Source organism: Oncorhynchus clarkii, chromosome 33 (genome assembly GCF_045791955.1).
Source record: "Oncorhynchus clarkii lewisi isolate Uvic-CL-2024 chromosome 33, UVic_Ocla_1.0, whole genome shotgun sequence".
NCBI classification, from domain to species: domain Eukaryota; kingdom Metazoa; phylum Chordata; class Actinopteri; order Salmoniformes; family Salmonidae; genus Oncorhynchus; species Oncorhynchus clarkii.
The window spans coordinates 2688114-2712616 of NC_092179.1; the positions used below are offsets into that span (position 1 = coordinate 2688114).

The following is a 24503-nucleotide window of genomic DNA, read 5'->3' on the forward strand; positions in this document are numbered from 1 at the left end:
TAGACCTTTAATCTTTTCCAACATGTCAACAGATACTTTACTTCAAATAAGTATAAAACATTTCACAGTGTTAACTTTCTCTTTATTCCTGGTTAATGAACATTTCAGAGCCTCTTCAGTGTGGATAGGGTATAGCATACATTTTCAACAACAAAGACAGCACTTCCAGTTTGTGTTCTTCACTCATAACTCTTTTGTCTTCATTCCTAGGCACAGCACATGGAACCACCATGTGCATGCAAAACATTCAATCAAAACAAAAAAAAGCGTAACACATTATAAATAATATCAACAATCAATGCAGTATGAACGAATGACAAATTAGCCATCCATTGTGTTATATCATAAATGGTCTTACATGCCGTCAATGTTGTCAAAATATTATAAACATGTTAAATAAAGTTACTAACCCAGTCAGTCTTTGGGCCACATCCAGGTTCTTTATCACTGGCACACATGAAGCAGTTGTTGGCTTTGTTGAACTCTGAAATCATAGGCTTGAACTGAACATATGGCTGTCCCACACAACTACATAAAAATGAAGAATTTACATTTACTTTGAATTAAATGTCATTACATACCAGACATTTTTGTATATCCTCAGCCATTTATTTTCGCAGTTGCTCCATGTGTTCTTGTGAAGGTTCTATATCAATTTGGGAGAGGATGTTGGGGAAGTTCTGTGCAACTTCCTTGGCCATCTACACCAACAAATACATTTGAGTTTTTGACTTAATTGTCACATAACAGCTAACCATTTATTATTGAAAATATAAATTATGTGAGTTATTTCCTCTCCTTTCCACTTTATGTCTGCTCAGTCGTCTTTTCCATGGCAGGATCTTCTCATTTTGAAGTGTTCTCTTTTTTATGTAAACATAATGGAATTCTGATTATTTATAGGCAAATGAATACACAGGCCAAAACTGTATGCTGATTTCCTTATCACTATAATCTAGTAGAGGTAATTTCCTTTATATCCCATTCTACACACAGCCTAAATTATAGGCACTGAACCATTTACAGGACAATAATAAAAGTAGCATATAGGATCCAACCCTATCACAGAGTGAATAAATGTAGAGCGTTTGTAGACTTTAAGACAAAAATATTAAGTGACATCAGTACGTGCTTATAGAAAGTCATATCACAAAGATCACAGATGACAGTGCCCATCAAGTCTATGACAATAGAGAATGAATTGTAAGCACCAAAGTGTGTTAAAGTGTGTTTGTCAAAATAACATCTGAAAATGTCAGTTGTTGAACAAAGTACTTCTATTTGCAATAGCAATATATTATATATGCAGTTGAGGAATATTCCATGTATCAACACTACATGTAGGACGGACATTCCCACATACAGTATACACATACATAGAGGCATTTTTCAGCTATGATTTTACCACTCAGAATCCAGAATGGATATGACAATGGGGCAGCACAGGATGTAATACACCCTTACATCAATCTAGATCTTCTTGACTTCTTATCTGGTAAACTGCTACTGTGTGTCAAGAAAAGAGCCCCGATTAGGGATTAGTGTACTCCAGTAAAAAAGGGCTGGTTTAGATTAAAAACTATTGCCCTGTGTCCCCGTTCATAGGGGCATGAGAGATTAGCCAGTGGTAGAATTGAGATGGCACTTCATTGGCCTAAACACCCACAGACCCACAAAGTTGAGGTTACTCATGTACAGTAATTAGTAACATTTTTGTTTGTGCATTGAAGCATTGTGTCTTCTAACTGTCCAAGAATAGGATCCAAAGTGTTAGGAAATATTTGTTCCCATAAATACAAAGTAGGATGTCTCTCTTTTTACAGTGTAAAAGATGTATGATGGGGCCGGCAACGGAGCTCCCATTGACTAAGCACCACGGAGACCAATCAGGAGATAATACATACAGGTCAAGGGTGCAAATTGAAAGTCAAGGGATGTGTCTGTGCCTTTTGGATTACTCTCTCTTTACAGAGAACCCCTGTGGTTCAAGTCAAGTGCTAGAAGAAAAAGAAATGCACACCTATTAAGACGAGGTGCTGGCTAGCGGAGTAGAAACTTCAAAATAAAAGAGAGCCGCACACTCTAGGAGCTCAGATGCAAAAATGTAATACCAACAGCCAAGCTGTCTTCATCAGGGTATAGTCAAGTGCTACCCTTCAAGTCAAGTGCTACCCTTCCCTTTCAGTCTGCTCTGCGCATGTCTAGAAGTGACAGAGCCAGCAGCCAAGAGACTTTTTCACAGTATGTCATAAAAAATTATTACACTTATGAATATATGTAAAATGGGGTGGCAGGGTAGCCTAGTGGTTAGAGCGTTGGACTAGTAACCAGAAGGTTGCAAGTTCAAACCCCCGAGCTGGCAAGATCTGCCGCTCTGCCCCTGAACAGGCAGTTAACCCTAGGCCGTCATTGAAAATAAGAATTTGTTCTTAACTGACTTGCCTATTTAAAAAATGTATTAGATCCAGTACAATGGAATAATGGTAGTCCACTGACTATATAATGGTAGTGCCTAGTCATTTTTTGAACTTTAAAATTTCAATAGCTCCTTGGCTTCTACTGACTTCAAACAAGGTTCAGAATGTCCACTGACTACCCTTAGTCAGTGGACATTCTGAACCTTGTTTGAAGTCAGTAGGTCACATGACCAAGGAGCCATTGAAATTTTAAAGTTTGAAAAATTAATGTAAAATCATGTGAGATGAAAATGGACAAACTAAAGGGTGTGCAATATAGAAGGGTAGTCAGTGGACATTTGGAACCTTCTTTGAGTCCAGTAGGTCACATGACCAAGGAGCTATTGAAATGTGAAAGTTCACAAATTTAATGTAAAAACGTGTGAGATGTAAATGGACAAACTAAAGGGTGTGCAGTGTGTAGGCCCACTGAGTGGACATTCTCAACGTTGTTTGAAGTCAGTAGGTCACATGACCAAGGAGCTATTCAAATGTAAAAGTTTGAGCAGTTCTTGTCAAATCGAGTGAGAATAAAATGGACAAACTAAAGGGTGTCCAATGTGTAAGCCCACTGAGTGGACATTCTGAACCTTGTTTGAAGTCAGTAGGTCACATGACCAAGGAGCTATTGAAATGTGTATGTAAAAAAAGTTTGGACTTTGTGTACGCTCCCTAACTAATTCAATTAAGAATACAACATGCTGCTCACATTTCCATATGTTTATTAGCTTTGGAAAGCAAATTCATGTAAAAATCATGAAAATAAGACTGTGCAATGTTGTGCGCAATTATTCCAACAGCATGACATCATGAAAGCGCAAATATCTGTCGAATATCCAATTTAAACTTTATACCTCAGTCACTTTATGTTGCGTTTATATTTTTGTTCCGTGTATATACATCTCTTTGAAGTCAACTGTTAAGAATAGCTTTGGCTTTCATGATTTGATTTCACACGGCTCACTGTCCTTTGTGACAAAAACTCCCAGATATGCAACTGTACTTTTTTGAATGGCTATTATTATTTATTTTTTACTGTACTGTCTTTGACTCGACTCTCACACAGCACTCTCACTAAAATTAGGCACCAGGCGTGTCCGTACAGCCTTTCCCTGCACACTCACGTCTTCCTGCTTCGAAAGCGTTTGCGGACGGAGTGCTAGGACCATGGCGGCAGTGCGCAGTCTACGGGTGTCGGTAAAGCCAGACAGTGGGCCAGACCACTCAGAATCGGACTCGGATTCAGACTCGGACCGAGGTGCCCGTGAATCTGAACCGATGGAGGTGGAGGAGGGTGAACTCGAGGTGGAAAACATCCCCGTTAACCGGTCTTTGAAGGAATTGTTGCCGGTGAGGGAAGTAGGCCTCACCAGATCGCGGGCTCGCGTACCTTCGGGGGCCTGTGAATATTGCCTTGGTATTGCAGGAGCTCAGCGTGCCTTGAGCTAACAAGATTGCTCGGTAGCTAGTGACTAGCTAGTGTTACCTAGTGTAGCTAGTTGATATTAACATCATACCTGTCTGGGTTGTTACAGTATATTGTTGATTCTAGCGTAAGCAAACTGACGTTACATATTATATGACAAACAACGGCTATCTTAGCATTTAACTCTGCTTAACTACCGGTGGCTAGCTAATTCACCAGACGTTAAGTTTCATGACAGAAACCCCCTCGTTACATAGTTAATAATACAACGTTCTAGTTAGCTAACTCGTTTTAACATCCCCAAGGACAGAGGTTTGGTGCGAGATCTTGCCACTTTTGCCAGCTTTTTTGGGGGGGGGGGGGGGGGGGGGTGTTGTATGATAGACTGAATGCACACTTTCTTGTTTTGTCGACAGTCATTCATTGTTCAGAACAAACATAAGCTGTCAGATCAGTGCATTGTTATCTAGGCTACCCCACAGTAAGAAAGTGCGTCTCTAATGTATACATATTTGTTGACATTTAACCAGGACACAAGTCGGCGGTATGAGAACAAAGCTGGCACATTCATCACTGGAATCGATGTCACATCAAAGGTACGGTATTGTAACCACACCTGAAAGTTATCTGGCAAACATTCACACTAATACTAGTTCCAATACACAAAAGTGAGAGGGTAAACCAACAGTTAAACTTAACTGCCATAACTATTTTTGCCATAACTGTGTGTGTGTGTTTCTAGGAGGCGATTGAGAGGAAGGAGAAGAGAGCGGAAAGGTTCCACTTCCGTGCAGAGGCCAACCTGGCCCAGAAGAATGTGGTGTTGGACAGAGACACCATGAAGAAAGGTAGATACACACGTACAGTGCCTTCAGAAAGTATTCATACCCCATGACGTATTCCACATTTTGTGTTACAGCCTGAATTCAAAATAGATTAAATATATATTTTTCTCATCCATCTACACACAATAACCCATAATTACAAAGTGAAAACATGTTTTTGGAAATTTATTGAACATGAAATACAGAAATAACATTTACATAAGAATTCACACCCCTGAGACAATACTAAGTAGAAACACTTTTGGTGGCTGTTACAGCTCTGAGTTCTTGGGTATGTTTGTCTCACCTTTGCACATCTAGATATGGGGATTTTCTCCCTTTCTTCCTTGCAGATTTTCTCATGCTCTGTTAAGTTAGCGGTCGTGAACAGCAATCTTAAAGTCTTTCTAGATATTCAATGGATACATATTTTTGTCTCATCAGACCGCAGAATCATTTGCCTTATGATCTGTCTTTCGCATGCCTTTTTGCAAACTCCAGGTGTGCTGTCGTGCCTTTTTTCTCAGAAGTGGCTTCCGTCTGGCCGCTCTCTCTCTCTCTCGAGACGAGCTGTCAAGACGGGAAAACCTGCCAAAAGGACAACAATCTCAGCCTAATTCTGTCAGTGGTCATTGGCTTCTTGGCAACCTCACTGACAAGGTCCTTCTTGCTCGGTTGCTCAGTTTGATTGGATGGCCAGCTCTAGGCAGAGTCTGTAGTTCCATCATTTTTACATTTCCCAATGATCGAGACAGCTGTGCTTTTGGAAACTTCCAACACTCTAAAAATGGTTTTATACCCTTCCCGAGATATATACCTCATCACAAATCTATCGGAGATCTACGGACATTTCCTTTGGACTTCAATACACATACTGACCGCACTAACCGTACCATTTGTGATGTGAATTGAGTATATAGTATGCTTATTGGTCGTAGTGTGGATATAGTTAGTATGCCAAAAGTTCCCAGATGTCATACTAAATTTGCCAAAATGCAAAGTATACACGCAGAGGACACTATTTACCTACTTTTAGGGCCCATAATGCAATTCTTCAGGAAATGTGCGTGGCTTCACGTTTTCAGATTTGAAGAAAAGCAGAAAATATGCAGCCGAAGTCCGATGAGAGCGAATACAAATTAATTGAACTAATGACAAATGTTAAGAAAATGTTGAGCAATGTAATAAGTTAAATTGCACGTTATGTTGGCTGACAATTTGTTAGCTACGCTATCCTTACGAACCGCATAGCATTATAGCAGTATGTACCGGTTTATTAGCTAGTTGCCTAACGTTAGTTGGATACTAATACATCGAACTTGGCAGGCAGTATATTAACTAACTAACCAACTTTTATTGACTTGATTATTCACATAATTCTTAGCTAAGTGGTATCGTTGTGCGTTTCAATGGACATTGTTAATTCTGGCTATCTACTCGGATTTCAGAGCGCTCTCGCGCACTGTTTAATATGGCTGGTGTCAGTAAATGTCAGCAAAAAAACCCAGTAATAAATTGTTGCCAGCAGCACAGTTGGTGTCACCAACGCTCTGGATAACATGAAAACAACCTAACCAGCTCTGCTATGGCGAGTATAATGATCAGTGAGGTGTTCTCTCAATTGTGTCTGGAAGTAGCTAGCCACCGTTAGCCAGTTAGCTTGGGTCCTTGACTGCCGTTGAACACTCGCATCTACCCTAGTGTTCGCTCTGAACGCTCCGAGAGTGTACATTCAGAGCGTTTCGATCTGACAACGCTCTGGATTTACAAATGCCCAGAGTGCACTCTGGCACTGCAGATTGAATTTACGAACACGCGCAGTGGTTAAGGGCGCTGTACTGCAGCGCCAGCTGTGCCATCAGAGTCCCTGGGTTCGCGCCCAGGCTCTGTCATAACCGGCCGCGACCGGGAAGTCCGTGGGGCAACGCACAATTGGCCTAGCGTCGTCCGGGTTAGGGAGGGATTGGTCGGTAGGGATCTCCTTGTCTCATCGCGCACCAGCGACTCCTGTGGCGGGCCGGGCGCAGTGCGCGCTAGCCAAGGCTGCCAGGTGCACGGTGTAGCCTCCGACACATTGGTGCGGCTGGCTTCCGGGTTGGATGCGCGCTGTGTTAAGAAGCAGTACGGCTGGTTGGGTTGTGTATCGGAGGACGCATGACATTCAGCCTTCGTCTCTCCCGAGCCCGTACGGGAGTTGTAGCAATGAGACAAGATAGTAGCTACTACAACAATTGGATACCACGAAATTCAAAAAAAAATTACATTTTTTTTTTTTTTACGAACACACCAAAAATCGTAAAATGTTTAGCTAGTCATTTGTTATGCTAGCAAGAGGTTGCATAGCAACAGCATCAACTTCCGGTACCAATTGTTTACAGTATACTAAAATGAACTAATAGAATGTAGTATATACTCATTAATTATGTAATGTGCGGTATGTTAGTATGGGTATTTGAACACAGCCATAGTTTCTGCTCTGACATGCACTATCAACGGTGGGACCTTGTATAGACAGGTGTTTATTTTCTATATCATGTCCAAACAATTGAATTGGCCACAGGTGGATTCAAAGGAAATTGGATGCACCTGAGCTCAATTTGGACTGTCAGAGCAAATAGGTGTGAATGCTCATGTAAGTGAGATATTTCTGTATTTAATTTTCAATAAAGGTTTTTACTTTGCAATGGGGTATTGTGTGTAGGTTTTTAATCCATTTTGAATTCAGGCTGTAACACAACAAAATGTGTAAAGTCAAGGAGTATGGATACTTTCTGAAGGTACTGTATATACACACACACAAACTCACACAAAGTGCTGTATAAAGATGAAAGGTACACACGTATCTGGCTTTTTATCACTTAAACACTAGGGCTGTGACTAGTATCGCTATATTTGTTCCATGGCAAAAATGAAAACACAAAGCAGACCACTTTTGTCCTTTAAAAACCAACTGTATGTAAAATATTGTGTATTATAGCTTGGAAAATAAATAAACTCAGCAAAAAAAAGAAACGTCCTCTCACTGTCAACTGTGTTAATTTTCAGCAAACTTAACGTGTAAGTATTTGTATGAACATAACAAGATTCAACAACTGAGACACAAACTGACTAACAGACATGGAATAATGTGTCCCTGAACAAAGGGGGGTCAAAAGTAATCGTCAGTATCTGGTGTGGCCACCAGCTGCATTAAGTACTGCAGTGTATCTTCTAATGGACTACACCAGATTTGCCAGTTCTTGCTGTGAGATGTTATCCCACTCTTCCAACAAGGCACCTGCAAGTTCCTGGGCATTTCTGGGGGGAATGGCCCTAGCCCTCACCCTCCAATCCAACAGGTCCCAGACGTGCTCAATGGGATTGAGATCTGGGCTCTTCACTGGCCATGGCAGAACACTGAAATCACGCACAGAACGGGCAGTATGGTGGCATTGTCATGCTGGAGGGTCATGTCAGGATGCGCCTGCAGGAAGGATACCACATGAGGGAGGAGGATGTCTTCCCTGTAACGCACAGCGTTGAGATTGCCTGCAAAATGACAACAAGCTCAGTCTGAAAATGCTGTGACACACCTCCCCAGACCATGACGGACCCTCCATCTCCAAATCGATCCCGCTCCAGAGTACAGGCCTTGGTGTAATGCTCATTCCTTTGACGATAAACGCGAACCCGACCATCACCCCTGGTGAGACAAAACCGCGACTCGTCAGTGAACACTTTGCCAGTCATGTCTGGTCCAGCGACGGTGGGTTTGTGCCCATAGGCGACGTTGTTGCCAGTGATGTCTGGTGAGGACCTGCCTTACAGCAGGCCTACAAACCCTCAGTCCAGCCTCTCTCAGCCTATTGCGGACAGTCTGAGCACTGATGGAGGGATTGTGCGTTCCTGGTGTAACTCGGGCAATTGTTGTTGCCATCCTGTACCTGTCCCGCAGGTGTGATGTTCGGATGTACCGATCCTGTGCAGGTGTTGTTATACGTGGTCTGCCACTGCGAGGACGATCAGCTGTCTGTCCTGTCGAGCTGTCTTAGACGTCTCACAGTACGGACATTGCAATTTTATTCCCCTGGCCACATCTGCAGTCCTCATGCCTCCTTGCAGCATGCCTAATGCATGTTGAAGCAGATGAGCAGGGACCCTGGGCATCTTTCTTTTGGTGTTTTTCAGAATCATTAGAAAGGCCTCTTTAGTGTCCTAAGTTTTCTTAACTGTGACCTTAATTGCCTACCGTCTGTAAGCTGTTAGTGTCTTAACGACCGTTCCAAAGGTGCATGTTCATTAATTGTTTATGGTTCATTGAACAAGCATGGGAAAGGCAGGGTCCTGAAAAAGGGACGTTTACATGTGACTGGATTACATGTTTTGTTTCCAACATTAGTGCTGTTTTCTTAAAGAAGTTAAATCTGCTTCGTGATTTGTTTCCTTGCCACGATACTAACGAATATCGCAATATTGCGCACATACTGAATCTCCTTCCATTTCTCAGCCATCCCTAACTTGCGCCTGGAGGCGTTGCACGTGGCGGGTGTTGATGATATGAGCACCCAGGATGTGTTTGGCTACTTTAAGGAGTACCCTCCAGCACACATCGAGTGGATTGACGACACCTCCTGTGAGTAACACACACACAGAAGCGACTGACAACAAGTGGGCTATTTTTAACATGCCGTTAAATATGGTTTCCTAGGTAATGTGGTGTGGCTGGATGATGTCACTTCCACCCGGGCTCTGATCAACATCAGCCGCATGCCTGACCCAGAGGGGGTTACCACGGAGACAGACCGCACCAAAGAACCTGGTGATCCCACCCAGGAGAGCAAGGGTGAGTGTGCTGTGTGTCCATGTTCCAATGTTCACTGTCTTTGTATGTTTTATGATTAGTGTAGTGGGTAATTCTGTGTTGGTCAGGACTGCGATGTTGTGTTTGTGGTCAGTGTGGTTTGTCAGTCATATGAGGCATGTACATAATGTGCTTTGTCACTGAGTGTTGCTTGCTGTTCTGTCTCAGCTCGCAGAGAACAAGGCTCGGATGACGATGATGGAGAGGTGGATGAGGAGGAGAAAGAGATGGTGAAGGAGAATGAGGGGAAAGCCTGCGAGGGAGACACAGAGAAGAAAACAGAACCCGAGACCCCCCAGGTAAAACTGTGTTCAAGACTGTGGGTGTGTGGGGAAATGTTGCATATTAGTTACCTGTGTGTTTGTGTGTGTGCATTTGAGGTGGACCTGCTGTCTCAGGCAGAGAGTGAGTCTCTGCTCCGGAATGACCTACGACCGGCCATCAAACCCTTCAAGGGCAACAAACTCTTCCTGAGGTTGGCCACTCACGGTGAGAGACACAAACACCCACCCACCAGGGTCTCCCTAATGAATATGTGGCACCGGACATTTGACCGACAGCATTTAAATTTACTGGACATTTGAGAAATATACCGGACCCATATGCATTGGCTGCGTACCCTGATTAGTTTGTTCTCCCACGGTGCTCAGAATGACAGAAATCACATTTAGATGATGGTAATTAATCTTAACAGAACATGCAAGTCTAGGATGCAATGACATGTGTCCTTACCACGCACTTTGAATATGTTAGAATAACTGTCCACATTTACGTTTCCTCAGCCAACAAGACAAGTAACGAACAGCAAATTCACTAGCCTAGGCGGCGAGTGAGTTACGTTTGGGGAAGCAAATTTTAACCATAAAAATTCTATGTACAGTATCACCACATTTGCAGACTTATGTAAGTTAGCCTACTATTTGTGATGAGTAAGATTGGATAGTCATAATTTATGCTAATATAACTCAGTCACTGTTTGGTGCCAGGTTTCCTCCAGATGCGGTGCTTGGCATTCAGGCCAAAAAGTTCATTCTTGGTTTCATCAGATCAGAGAATCTTGTTTCTCATGGTCTGAGAGTCTTTAGGTGCCTTTTGGCAAACTCCAGGCGGGCTGTTATGTGACTTTTACTGAGGAGTGGATTCCAGAGATAGTGCTGCAGAGATGGTTGTCCTTCTGGAAGGTTCTGCCATCTCCACAGAGGAGCTCTGTCAGAGTGGCCATCGGGTTCTTTTTTTAATTTTTAATTTTACCCCTTTTTCTCCCCAATTTCGTGGTATCCAATTGTTTAGTAGCTACTATCTTGTCTCATCGCTACAACTCTCGTATGGGCCCGGGAAAGACGAAGGTTGAAAGTCATGCGTCCTCCGATACACAACCCAACCAAGCCGTACTGCTTCTTAACACAGCGCCATCCAACCCGGAAGCCAGCCTCACCAATGTGTCGGAGGAAACACCGTGCACCTGGCAACCTTGGTCAGCGCACACTGCGCCCGGCCCGCCACAGAAGTCGCTGGTGCGCGATGAGACCATTGGGTTCTTGGTCACCTCCCTGATCAAGGCCCTTCTCCCCTGATTGCTCAGTTTGGCCGGGCGGCCAACTCTAGGAAGAGTCTTGGTGGTTTCAAACTTCTTCCATTTAAGAATGATGGAGGCCACTGTGTTCTTGGGGACTTTCAATGCTGCAGAAATGTTTTGGTACCATTCCCCAGATCTGTGCCTCGACACAATCCTGTCTCAGAGCTCTATGGACAATTTCTTAGACCTCATGTCTTGGTTTTTGCTCAGACATGCACTGTTAACTGTGAGATCTTATATAGACAGGTGTGTGTCTTTCCAAATCATGTCCAATCAATTGAATTTACCACAGTTGTAGAACCATCTCAAGGATGATCAACGGAAACAGGAGGCACCTGAGCTCAATTTTGAGGCTCATAGCGAAGGGTCTGAATACTTTTGTAAATAATAATTAGGCCTATATTTCCGTATTTATTTAGACTAATGTATAAATCCCAGTCATTGATGATGTGAAATGCAATCAAGCATTTTAATTTTGAAATAACAAAGTGACCATTGAATAATTCGCGTAAATAATAAATAGGCCGGAAATTGCATTCACGAATGAATGCGACTGTTTTTAGTCTTTGCTGTAATGAAGGCTTTACAAAATAACGTTACGACATTCTCTCTGGTAAACTTATGATTTATTTAGTATTTGCATTCTTCCGAACTGTCAAAAAAATGAAATTGTAATCTAACAGCACCTGTATGGCACATACAATATGCACACAGCGCTTACTCATTATTCTTGATCTCCAGTATTTTCCACAACCAGTCAAACTTATTCCACACATCTGACTTCCCCTTTACCTCCTGCGCAAACAGTAAATATTCCTCCTCCTAATTCTCCTTCTTTTCGAGTTTGTCATGTCCTCTGCAATCATTTTGCTGTCACGTGTTAGTGTTCCGAGTTTATAACCAATTGATTTATGTGATTATGGTATGCTATAGGTCAGGCCCTATTAGTCACATGCATTCAAAGCATACATGTGTCACGTAAAGAGAGCAAGGGTTGAGGGAACAGGGAATGTTTTTCCTAAACAAATTAGGGATTTCGGTAACACAATTTAATTCAGAAATTAATGTTGCAGCTTCAGCAACACGGACAGCACACACTGTTGATGTGTAGTGGTTGCTGCATCAGGGAGAGTGTGACAAGCACCTGTTGTCTCTGTGTAAAAAAACAAAAAACATTGAGTGACTGTGACTAGCACCTGTTGTCACTCTGTCACTCAGTCTTTTTTTAACACAGCGCAGCAAGTCTGAGCCAGGCAGCACAATAAAATCAATTGCGGTCAGTCTCCCTCTAGTCATTTGTCTTAATTATTTAATCAAACAGTTAGTTTAAAGCTTCAGACACACTCAGTGCATATAGTTGACTTCATTAAAATGCATAAGATGTGTATATAGAAAAATAGACGTTTAAAAAAAAATACTTTACTTTAATAAAATATTTAGCCAAATACATTTAAACTCAGTTGTTTGTTTTTTTTTAAACTAATTTCTTTCATCACATTCCCAGTGGGTCAGAAATGTACATACACTCAATTAGTATTTGATAGTATTGCCTTTAAATTGTTTAACTTGGGTAAAATGTTTCAGGTAGCCTTCCACAAGCTTCCCACAGTAAATTGGGTGAATTTCGGCCCATTCCACCTGACAGAGCTGGTGTAACTGAGTCAGGTTTGTGGGCCTCCTTGCTTGCACACGCTTTTTCAGTTCTGCCCACAAATCTTCTATGGGATTGAGGTCAGGGCTTTGTGATGGCCACTCCAATACCTTGACTTTGTTGTTCTTAAGCCATTTTGCCACAACTTTGGAAGTATGCTTGGGGTCATTGTCCATTTGGAAGACCCATTTGCGACCAAGCTTTAACTTCTTCTTCTTTAGCGTCTCACCTCGACAACATCCGGTGAAATTGTAGAGTGCGAAATTCAAATGACAAATCATAATATTAAACATTCATGAAAATACAAGTGTCATGCATCATTTAAAAGCTTAACTTCTTGTTAATCCAGCCACATTGTCAAATTTCAAAAAGGCTTTACGGCGAAAGCACACCATGTGATTATCTGAGGACAGCGCCCCGCACACAAAAGCATTACATACATTTTTCCCACCATGCAGAGGTGTCACGAAAGCCAGAAATAGAGATACAATAAGTCACTTACCTTTGAAGATCTTCATCTGGTTGCAATCACAAGGGTCCCAGCTACATAACAAATGGTCCTTTTGTTCGATAAAGTCCTTCTTTATATTCCAAAAAAAGTATGTTTCATTGGCGCGCTAGACTCAGTAAACCACCTGTTTCCCTCGTTCAAAATGCATACAAATGAATCCCGTAAATTACCAATAAACTTCTTCCAAACATATCAAACAACGTTCCTAATCAATCCTCAGGTACCCTAATATATAAATAAACAATCAAATTTAAGATGGTAAATACCGGAGACCATTACCGGAGATAAATAACAAAGTACGCGCACTCACGGGAATGCGCAACAAACACTACAGCCAAAATGGGAGCCACTTACTAAAACTACAAATTCTAGCTCATTTTTCAAAAAACAAGCCTGAAACTCTTTCTAAAGACTGTTGACATCTAGTGGAAGCCCTAAGAACTGCAAATCTGGGAGGTATTCCTTTTATATTCCCATTGGCAAAAGGTTTATATTCCCAAAAAGTGTCCTTGGGTTTTCGCCTGCCATATCAGTTCGGTTATACTCACAGACATTATTTTAACATTTTTGGAAACTTTAGAGTGTTTTCTATCAAATACTACCAATTATATACATATCCTCGGCCATTCCTCGTCCTGAGTAACAGGCAGTTTACTTTGGGCACCTCATTTATCCAAACTTCTGAATACTGCCCCCTAGCCCGAAGAAGTTAACTTCCTGACTGATATCTTGAGATGTTGCTTCAATATATCCACATAATTTCCCACCTCATGATGCCATCTATTTTTTGAAGTGCACCAGTCCCTCCTGCAGCAAAGCACCCCCGCTGATAATGGTCTTCTGTACGACTATGTAGAGATTCCGTACATTCTTCCAAAAATCTGCAGTTTCCAGCTACAATATTAATTTACAACATTAACAATGTCTACACTGTATTTCTGATCAATAGACAAAAAAGTGCTTTTCTTTCAAAAACATGGACATTTCTAAGTGACCGCAAACTTTTGAACGGTAGTGTATATACAGTTGAAGTTGGAAGTTTACATACACTTAGGTTGGAGTCATTAAAACTCGTTTTTCAACCACTCCACAAATTTCTTACAAACTATAGTTTTGGCAAGTCGGTTAGGACATCTATTTTGTGCATGACAAGTAATTTTTCAAAAATTGTTTACAGATAGATCAATTCACTGTATCACAATTCCAGTGGGTCAGAAGTTGACATACACTAAGTTGACTGTGCCTTGAAACAGCTTGGAAAATTCCAGAAAATGTCATGGCTTTAGAAGCTTCTGATAGGCTAATTGACATCATTTGTAATATAACAAAATGTGGGGGAAATGAAGGGATCTGAGTTAGAGGTCGACCGATTATGATTTTTCAACGCCGATACCGATTTATTGGAGGACCAAAAACGCCGATACCAATTAATCAGCCGATTTTTTTTAATTTTTTTGTAATAATGACAATTACAACAATACTGAATGAACACTTATTTTAACTTAATATAATACATCAATAAAATTAATTTAGACTCAAATAAATAATGAAACATGTTCAATTTGGTTTAAATAATGCAAAAACAAAGTGTTGGAGAAGAAAGTAAAAGTGCAATATGTGCTATGTAAGAAAGCTAACGTTTCAGTTCCTTGCTCAGAATATGAGAACATATGAAAGCTGGTGGTTCCTTTTAACATGAGTCTTCAATATTCCCAGGTAAGAAGTTTTAGGTTGTAGTTATTATAGGACTATTTCCTTCTATACCATTTGTATTTCATTAACCTTTGACTATTGGATGTTCTTGTATGCACTTTAATATTGCCAGTGAAACAGCATAGCTTCCGTCCCTCTAGTTAGCATGCGCTAACTAGCTAGCCATTTCACTTCGGTTACACCAGCCTCATCTCGGGAGTTGATAGGCTTGAAGTCATAAACAGCGCAATGCTTGACGCACAACGAAGAACTGCTGGCAAAACGCACGAAAGTGCTGTTTGAATGAATGTTTACGCACCTGCTTCTGCCTACCACCGCTCAGTCAGATACTTGTATGCTCAGTCAGATTATATGCAATGCAGGATATGCTAGATAATATCTAGTAATATCATCAACCATGTGTAGTTAACTAGTGATTTATGATTGATTGTTTTTTTTATAAGATACGTTTTTAATGCTAGCTAGCAACTTACCTTGGCTTACTGCATTCGTGTAACAGCCTTGTGGAGTGCAACGAGAGAGAGGCAGGTCGTTATTGCATTGGACTAGTTAACTGTAAGGTTGCAAGATTGGATCCCTGAGCTGACAAGGTGAAAGTCTGTCATTCTGAACAAGGCAGTTAACCCACCGTCTAGGCCGTCATTGAAAATAAGAATGTGTTCTTAACTGACTTGCCTAGTTAAATAATGGTATAAAATATATATATATTTAAAAATCGGCAAATCGGCACCCAAAAATACCGATTTCCGATTGTTATGAAAACTTGAAATCGGCCCTAATTAATCGGTCAACCTCTAATCTGAGTAATGCACTGTGAGTTGAAATTTATTGGCACAAATTTAGGAGCACAATGAAAGTATATGTGTGTTTTAATAAGAAATTACAAAAAGTGTAATATAGGTTTTTGGAGTGTTCCATACTCAATCAAACACAATGTACCCCAAATATTTGAGTCATTAGGTGAGACCAAAATTATCAGCTGCCCTTTTAAATGAGGGGTTTACTGTGGTAATGGGGGCCCTCGTGAGAATCTCCTTGTCTCTTAGCTAGCAGCAGACAATTGCAGAAAACTCTAACTAATATTGAAAAACATGCTAGCATATGATTAAAAATGATGTAACTAGCAAAGAAACACAAGGAAAAAGTCACAATTTTAGTAGCCTTTCGGGTTAATTCGATCTACTTCTACATTTGGACTTTGGATAGATATTTTTTTTTATGTTCCCAAATGCTCAGTGGGACCCCACCTGCCAATGTAGTCATTCTTAAACGCCAATGCCAAAATCTACCCGTGTGTTGTCATTTCCCAACCTGATTGTGTGTAAGGGAAAAATATATATTTTAATCCATTTTGAAATCAGGCTGTAACACAAAAAAAAATGGAATAGCTCAAGGGATATGAATACTTTCTGAAGGCACTGTATTAGGATTGTGACTGTTTTCTTTCTGTGTTTTCAGGTGATAAGAAGGAGCTGGGTGCTGCGAGGAAGAGCAGATATTACATGAAGTACGGCAACCCGAACTACGGAGGCATGAGGGGCATCCTCAGCAACTCCTGGTAACCACACACACGGATGCTTCCTTGGCCAACACTGATTTTATTAATACATGCTGGATAGGCACCCTGAGGTGTGTCTCCATGGTTATTCAGGGGAACAGTGTGCTAAACCAGGGGTTCCCAAACTATTTCACTCAGGCCCCCCTTCCAGCATGCACGAATAACTTGTGCCCCGTCTATTTCTATGGGCACAAGCACTGTTCATGAAACAAACTCTTCACACCCCTCTTGTTGGGGGAGAGAAAATATTTAAAGGTTATTTCGTACACATTTTGTACACATTTTGTCATGGGGTGCAGAGAAAATGTTGCTGTTGTAATGCTAATTGTCTTGCAATTTGATACGTTTTGCCACCTCAAATATGTAATCATGTGATATTTGAGTGACAACCATTACAACAAAATCTATGGGCTAAAAAACATCTGACATGGGCTAGTTGATCTGGACATTTCTGACAAGTTATAAATAGATCTCTAAGGTATGCAATAACTGACATGACGAGGAAAACTGATGCACTTCCCAATTTGTGCATTCCACTATTACAACCTTCAAGAGTTTGTTGAAAGCTGGACTGAGTTCCTTGAATTAGTTTCTTGTTTTTCTTTGTTCTAAACCATCATGGTACATCCAGATCCTCAGCACCACCATAGCTGACTGGAACTGATATTCTGCCACACTGTTGTACATTGTACTGCTTCTTTCACTCACTTTTTCCTAACATTTTCTCTTTCTTTCCTTTCACTTTTTCTTTGTTTGCACCTTCCTGTATCTATGTTTATCGTCCTCTGCTTGAACATGTCATTCTTCTATCTTTAACTTTTATCTCTCTCATTTTCTCATTTATCTCTCTCTCTCTACTTTTCTCATCTGTTTTCCATGATTTTTTCAATTTGGTGTTTGTCCCTTTTGACACTCTTCCTGCTATCAGGAAAAAATACATACTGGTTAGTCAAGAACCCTCAAATTGAAATCTGGACCGGGAAGCCAGTTCCACTGTTCGTTTTTAATTCTTCCCCTCTAATCAGGACTGATTTAGATCTGGGACACCAGGCGTGTTAATAAGTAAATGATCAGGTAGAACAGAAAACCAGCAATACGCCGGATCAAATCGGGTAAGATTTGAATACCCTTGGTCTAGAAGGTTGAGGGGATATGGTTAGGTAAGACGTTGAAGGTATAATGTGGGTATTAGGTGAAGTATATAGGTGGGTATGTTGTTGCTAATATCTCTGTCACCTTCTGCAGGAAGAGACGGTATCACACGCGCAGAATCGTGAGCAAGAGCAAGAAACCCCTGATAGGGGACAGCATGGGGGACACATCACCTTACACACATAGACACTCTGGTAAGAACACACACACCATCCCTGGTAAGAAAACACACCCTGCCCTACACACACCATCCTTGGTAAGAACACACACCATCCCTGGTAAGAAAACACGCCCTGCCCTACACACACCATCCCTGGTAAGAACACACACCCTGCCCTGCACACACCATCCCTGGTAAGAACACACGCCCTGCCCTACACACACTATCCCTGGTAAGAACACACGCCCTGCCCTACACACACTATCCCTGGTAAGAACACACGCCCTGCCCTACACACACTATCCCTGGTAAGAACACACGCCCTGCCCTACACACACTATCCCTGGTAAGAACACACGCCCTGCCCTACACACACTATCCCTGGTAAGAACACACGCCCTGTCCTACACACACTATCCCTGGTAAGAACACACGCCCTGCCCTACACACACTGTCCCTGGTAAGAACACACACTCATACTATCCTACAGACACTTAGGTGGGAAGACTCACACAAACGTTTACAGACCAGGCCTAATTGTTATGCTCTAGCATTTATATATTTATCTCCTGTGGTAATCTGTGACTTCCTCTTGCTCTCCTCTCTCCTCCCCCTCTCTCATCCCTCCATCCTCTCCCCTCTCCCCCTCCTTTCCTTCTCATCCCTCTGTTTCTCTCCTTCCCGTCTGTCCTCTCTCCCCCTCCTTTCTGTCTCATCCCTCTGTCTTTCTCCCCCTCCTTTCCGTCTCTCCTTCCCGTCTCTCCTCTCTCCCCCCCTCCTTTCTGTCTCATCCCTCCGTCTTTCTCCCCCTCCTTTCCGTCTCATCCATCCGTCTTTCTCCCCCTCCTTTCCGTCTCATCCCTCCGTCTCTCCTTTCTCCCCCTCCTTTCTGTATCTCTTTCTTCCTTTCCTTCTTATCCCTCTGTCCCTCTCTCATTCCTTTCCGTCTCTCCTCTTTCCATCTCTCCTCTCTCGGCCTCCTTTCCGTCTCTCCTCTCTCGGCCTCCTTTCTGTCGTCTCTCCTCTTCTCGGCCTCCTTTCCGTCTCTCCTTTCTCTCCTCTTTGCCTCCTTTCCGTCTCTCCTCTTTCCCGTCTCTCCTCTCTTGCCCTCCTTTCCGTCTCTTCTCTTGCCCTCCTTTCCTTCTCTTCTCTTGCCCTCCTTTCCGTCGCTTCTCTTGCCCTCCTTTCCGTCTCCTCTCTCGCCCTTCTCTCCTCTTTCCCGTCTCTTCTCTCTTGCCCTCCTTTCCGTCTCTTCTCTTGCCCTCCTTTCCGTCTCTCCTCTCTCGGCCTCCTTTCTGTCTCTCCTCTCTCGGCCTCCTTTCCGTCTCTCCTCTCTTGCCCTCCTTTCCGTCTCTCCTCTCTCGGCCTCCTTTCCATCTCTCCTCTCTCGGCCTCCTTTCCGTCTCTCCTCTCTCGGCCTCCTTTCCGTCTCTCCTCTCTCGGCCTCCTTTCCGTCTCTCCTCTTTGCCTCCTTTCCGTCTCTCCTCTTTCCCGTCTCTCCTCTCTTGCCCTCCTTTCCGTCTCTTCTCTTGCCCTCCTTTCCTTCTCTTCTCTTGCCCTCCTTTCCGTCTCTTCTCTTGCCCTCCTTTCCGTCTCTTCTCTTGCCCTCCTTTCCGTCTCTCCTCTCTCGCCCTTCTCTCCTCTTTCCCGTCGCTTCTCTCTTGCCCTCCTTTCCGTCTCTTCTCTTGCCCTCCTTTCCGTCTCTCCTCTCTCGGCCTCCTTTCCGTCTCTCTTCTCTCGGCCTCCTTTCCGTCTCTCCTCTCTTGCCCTCCTTTCCGTCTCTCCTCTCTCGGCCTCCTTTCCGTCTCTCCTCTTTGCCTCCTTTCCGTCTCTCCTCTTTCCCGTCTCTCCTCTCTTGCCCTCCTTTCCGTCTCTTCTCTTGCCCTCCTTTCCGTCTCTCCTCTTTCCCGTCTCTCCTCTCTTGCCCTCCTTTCCGTCTCTTCTCTTGCCCTCCTTTCCGTCTCTCCTCTCTCGCCCTTCTCTCCTCTCTCGCTCTCCTTTCCGTCTCTCCAGCTGACCTGGTCAACCTACCAGAAGAACCAATAGAGGAAGAGGAGGAGGATGAGGAAGAGGAGGACATGGACTCAGACGACAGGGTGGTGGAGTACAAGGAGAAGGAGAAGGAGAAGAGGGAGAGGGGGGGAGGTCCAGGGGTGGCCCTGCGGAGTCGTTTGGGCAGGCCCTCCTCTTCCCCCTCTGTCTCGTCAGACTCAGACGAAATGGACTATGACTTGGAGCTCAAGATGATCTCAACCCCCTCTCCCAAGAAGAGCATGAAGATGACCATGTATGCAGACGAGGTCGAGACCAACCTCAAGACTATACGGTCAGTGTGTGTGGTGGACAAAAGTTTGTGTGGAGGTGGGTGACATGACCATGTATGCAGAATGTGTGCAGAATGCGGACCTTTTAACGTAGGTAACATAGTAAATTAATAGTTGATGTTCTCCCTGTCTGTTCTTCAGACACTCTTCTGTTCGCAGTGACAGCGGCTTGGGGGGTAGTGGCGTCCGGAACAGGATTGGTGGAGGAGGAGGAAGTGGAGGATCGGTAGGCGGGACCAAAAGCAGTGCAGTGGAGAAAGTGATGGATGTGAGGCAGCTATTAGAGGAAAAAAGACAGAGCCTCACCCAGCATAGACAGCGCACCCCTGTGGCCAGTAGTGGAAAGACAGGTCAGTTTTCTGCTACTCTACACAGTCAATAACAATGTAATCTAGTTCCAAGACATTTCAAACTCTATTTGACCAACACATCAAACTTGGCCTTTGTTAGCCAATACAGAAAGATTGGGAAAAAATCTCCATGCATTGGCTTAATCTACCAACCAATCATCTCCCACAACTAATGTCTTGTTTCGAGGTGTTTTGACTCTTGTCACATCTATGCTAATATGTCAAAATTTCACTAGCTAGCTCACCATCAACTATAAGGATTAGGGATGTAACGATTCACCGGTAGATATCAATCCCCGATTCAAATGTTTAAGATATGAGTGTACTGGTCTGCGGGACCCCAAACCGATCCAAATGTAGCATGCATCGGTCAGAAAATCCATTCAACCTTGCTAATTGCCAGTTCACTAAACATTTTCTCAAATTACTTACCTCATCTTTTGACAACTTTGTCCTCTCCTTCAGTGTCGAACTGTATGTAATTATGTTGACAGTTGACATTAATCTACAAGTCATTTTGAATGCCGAACAAACCTTACTGAGAGGTAGGCCTAGTCCTGATCTGGCGCATCTGCGTATCACTTTAAGCATTTTGTAAAATGGCTTGCGCAAGATTATGCTTTATTAGTTGAATGACAACCAATGTAATTTGCTAGATTATTTTTAATAAAATACGCTGAAAATGGTGTTTTGCCAGATTTAAAAGTAGCCGACACTCATCTGGCTATAGGTAGACTACATGCTAATCGAAGCTTACATTACATCTCATTGTTCAGGTTCATCAATAGTTTTGGTATTTTTGCCTGGAACAATCAGTATAAATGGTCCTTTTTCGATATACAGGGTATAAGTTGATAATTTAATAACGAGGACAGCAGAAGCTCACTGTCTGTCAAAACAGTCCAAACCATGTGATTTATGAGACGGGTGAAATCCAAAGTTGTGCTATATATTAATTTACTATGTCATAGCAACAAACAAAAAAAGAAGATAAATATTGATACATTACTAGCTATTAACACTTTTAATCTGCAAAATTACAAATGAGTTAGTGTCCCCCCGCCCTCTCAAAAGAGGGGGGGGGAGACAGAACGCAAACATTGTCCCCCCTAACTGATAGTGGGGTGGTAGATGTCCAGTTTCCCTTATGGCGTAGCTCAGGTGCCTACATACAACATAGACATATACTGTACTTACATTACACACACACAAAAGTTGGCTCAGACTGATCCAGCTCAGACACACACAAAAGTTGGCTCAGACTGATCCAGCTCAGAGAGACACAGCTCTTGAGCTCCATCAGCAACAGATTTTAATTTGGAATGGAAATTTAATGTGTTTATGCAACAAATGTTAGTGCACCGAATCGCATCGATTCATTCCTCAAATCAAACTAAAACGTATCGGAGCCCATGTGTCTAGATAGATATGCATCGAATCGTCTTGAAAGGGAAAGATGCACATACCTAGTAACAATGTATTTGTTTTCAATAAAGATTTGGAGAAGAAATATAGTTTCCATGTTGCCAACAATCCTTTGATTCTAAGCCAACTCACCTGTTTTGCTCCACGGTTGCTAAACAACCCACCCGTCTAAAGATATCTATGGTCGCTCCCACTTAGGCCAACTTTGAATCGTTGATGTCCCAGACTTATGTGTGCAATATCCTGGGGACCAGGTTAATATCAGTGATGTGGTATAAGGTTTTTTTTCTGGTTTGTGTGTGTATAGTGTATTTAACCTTGTGTTGTGTGTAGATGTGAGGCAGAGGTTAGGGAAGAGACCCTACTCTCCTGAGAGACGACACTCCGCCTCCCCTGCCGCCTCCCGAGACTCACCCCCTCCCCGTGAGCCAATCACAGATGTCCACAGCCGACTGGGCATGGCCAAACTAGACTCCCGCGGCCTCTACTCTGATTCGTCCAAAGACAGGAAATCAAGTAAGGAAGAAAAACACATCTACTGCTATTAGTCAATAATGCAGTACATTAGTTGAAAAGACACCGAAAGTGCTTTAAAATTGAACCCTTGCTCCCTCCCCCAGGTCGTCTGTGGAGCAGGCTCGGCCCCTCCTCCCATAAGGGTGGTGTTCCCGAGCGGAAGCCTTCCAGTCGCCGTGCGGGGTCGGGATCAGCCAGCTCCAGGTTGGGGGGGCGGGAAGGAGAAGAGGAAAATGAGGAGGAGGACGACTCTGCACTGCAGAAGGTGTGGGGGGCCTTGATCAAACAGAAAGAACAGCAGACCCACAAGATGAAGAAGAGTCGGCTTGACAACCTGCCCTCGCTACAGATTGAGATCAGCCGGGAGAGCAGTAACGGATCTGACTCAGACTCTTGAGACCAAGGGGGAGAAAGAAAGAGCGGGAGATGTGTGGATTTGGTCATGCCTTCATCTAGAGCTGAAAGGTGATCATCCACCCTCGCCCTCCTCTTGAGTTACCTTTCTTTCTCAGTGTCTGGAGGACTCTTGATCCTTGGACCCCTGTCGCTGTGGCCTGATCCATCGTACAAACATAAAAGAAAAGACTCTTTATAAAGAGAAATGAGAAAATAAACTGGACAGAATTTTTTTGAAAGACTGAGACGTTCTGTTTCAGGACAGGAGGCCATTTTGTTTTTGTATTACATTATCTCTGCGGCACATGGGACTGTTGTTCTGATCAAACCTGTTCCCATGACATTTCACCCTCTGATAGCCTACCTACATGTCAAGTCATGTCCAATCATTAATGAGCAATATAAATGTCTCTATAACCTCCTGTGAAGTCGACTACAGAAGAACTGTGACAGAGTAAGAGGCAGATACTGAGCTTGCTCCCTCTGTTTCTCTGTGTGTGGAACCAGACACTGTATCATATGTGGTATCTGTGTGAGTGACTATGAACAACAAATATATGGTTTGTGGCATTTTTTTTCCCTTCCAACGGCTGAGGCCATAGAGAAGACCACCAGATGAATTGATTCTCAACTGAAAGGTTTTGTACTTTCTGACTGTTGGTATTATGTGCAAATGGCCAATGTTGACCATATTATGTTATTCAAGGCGAAAGAGCGTGCGTGCCAAATGGAACCATATTCCATATGTAGTACACTACTTTTGACCAGGGCCTTAAAAGTAGTGCACTATGTAGGGAATAGGGTGCCATTTGATATGTACACCTACATTCCCAGATGGAAAACAAATTGATTTAAGGTGTCACCAGAAATAAAGAGATTTGTCTTGTTACTGCTTGTCTTGTTACCATTACTATCACTACTGGCTGTAAGCGAACGAGTGATGCGCGTTTGGAGCCATTCTGCCTGTATCCAAGGCACAGCCCATCGTTTACATAACAACAGAATGAATCACCTGAAGACACTAGTTACAGCATCAGTGCGTCCTCTGGAAAGGCACCTTGCCACTTACAGCAGCGCGTCCCCTGAACGATAACAAAGAGGTAACGCTAGGTGAGAAGCTTGACCATGGGGATGAGAAGGTAATGAAGCGTACTTCATGTGCTGTAACCGAAAAACTACTGGCATTTGGAACGTTTGAGGTGATGGAGAAAGTGTGGTGGAACAACTATTAGATTGTTAAGTAACTTGCTAACGTAAACTCGTACATCGCCTTGGTCCGTACAATTGCCCTTATTTTAGTGCCCCAAAAACGTAAAACTTCCAGACCAGCTGTAATGTCAATACCATTGTAAAGCACAATTTCTCCCCATTCCAACAAAATCAATTACATGACCTAAACGCTGCCCGTTTCTGCATAATTCAAGCAGGCATTGAGCCCCGTCAGGTCTGGGTGAGGAAGGGAAACTAATGCGTGATCGTGAGAAGGAGAGATGTCGTGTGGGAAAATAGCTTTTTTTCACTCGATCCCTCAAAATTGAGGGATTCTTAACTAGAGTTGGGAATGTATTAGTTCAATCAGATGTGAGTCAAATTTGTAACTGTACTCAGGGTCCGAAAGAAGGAAT

General features: G+C 42.9%; 1 protein-coding gene across 1 annotated transcript; it reads left to right on the top strand.

Annotated features, from left to right (window-relative positions):
- The first annotated feature begins 3528 nt into the window (after positions 1–3528).
- Positions 3529–23767, top strand: LOC139392804 (nuclear cap binding subunit 3). Its single transcript, XM_071141063.1, has 13 exons — positions 3529–3806; positions 4413–4478; positions 4625–4730; positions 9193–9318; positions 9394–9528; positions 9715–9845; positions 9927–10035; positions 16456–16555; positions 17801–17901; positions 19881–20193; positions 20333–20541; positions 22300–22482; positions 22587–23767. Exons 1-13 carry the CDS (start codon positions 3624–3626, stop codon positions 22877–22879), a joined length of 2055 nt encoding a protein of 684 aa, XP_070997164.1. The 5' UTR covers positions 3529–3623; the 3' UTR covers positions 22880–23767.
- Positions 23768–24503: the final 736 nt, after the last annotated feature.

Coding starts and splice junctions, on each gene's coding strand:
- LOC139392804 (XM_071141063.1), top strand. CDS start 3,624: ATGGCGGCAGTGCGCAGTCTACGGGTGTCGGTAAAGCCAGACAGTGGG. Junction 20,194..20,332: donor ACCAACCTCAAGACTATACG/GTCAGTGTGTGT, acceptor TCTGTTCTTCAG/ACACTCTTCTGTTCGCAGTG. Junction 20,542..22,299: donor GGCCAGTAGTGGAAAGACAG/GTCAGTTTTCTG, acceptor TGTTGTGTGTAG/ATGTGAGGCAGAGGTTAGGG.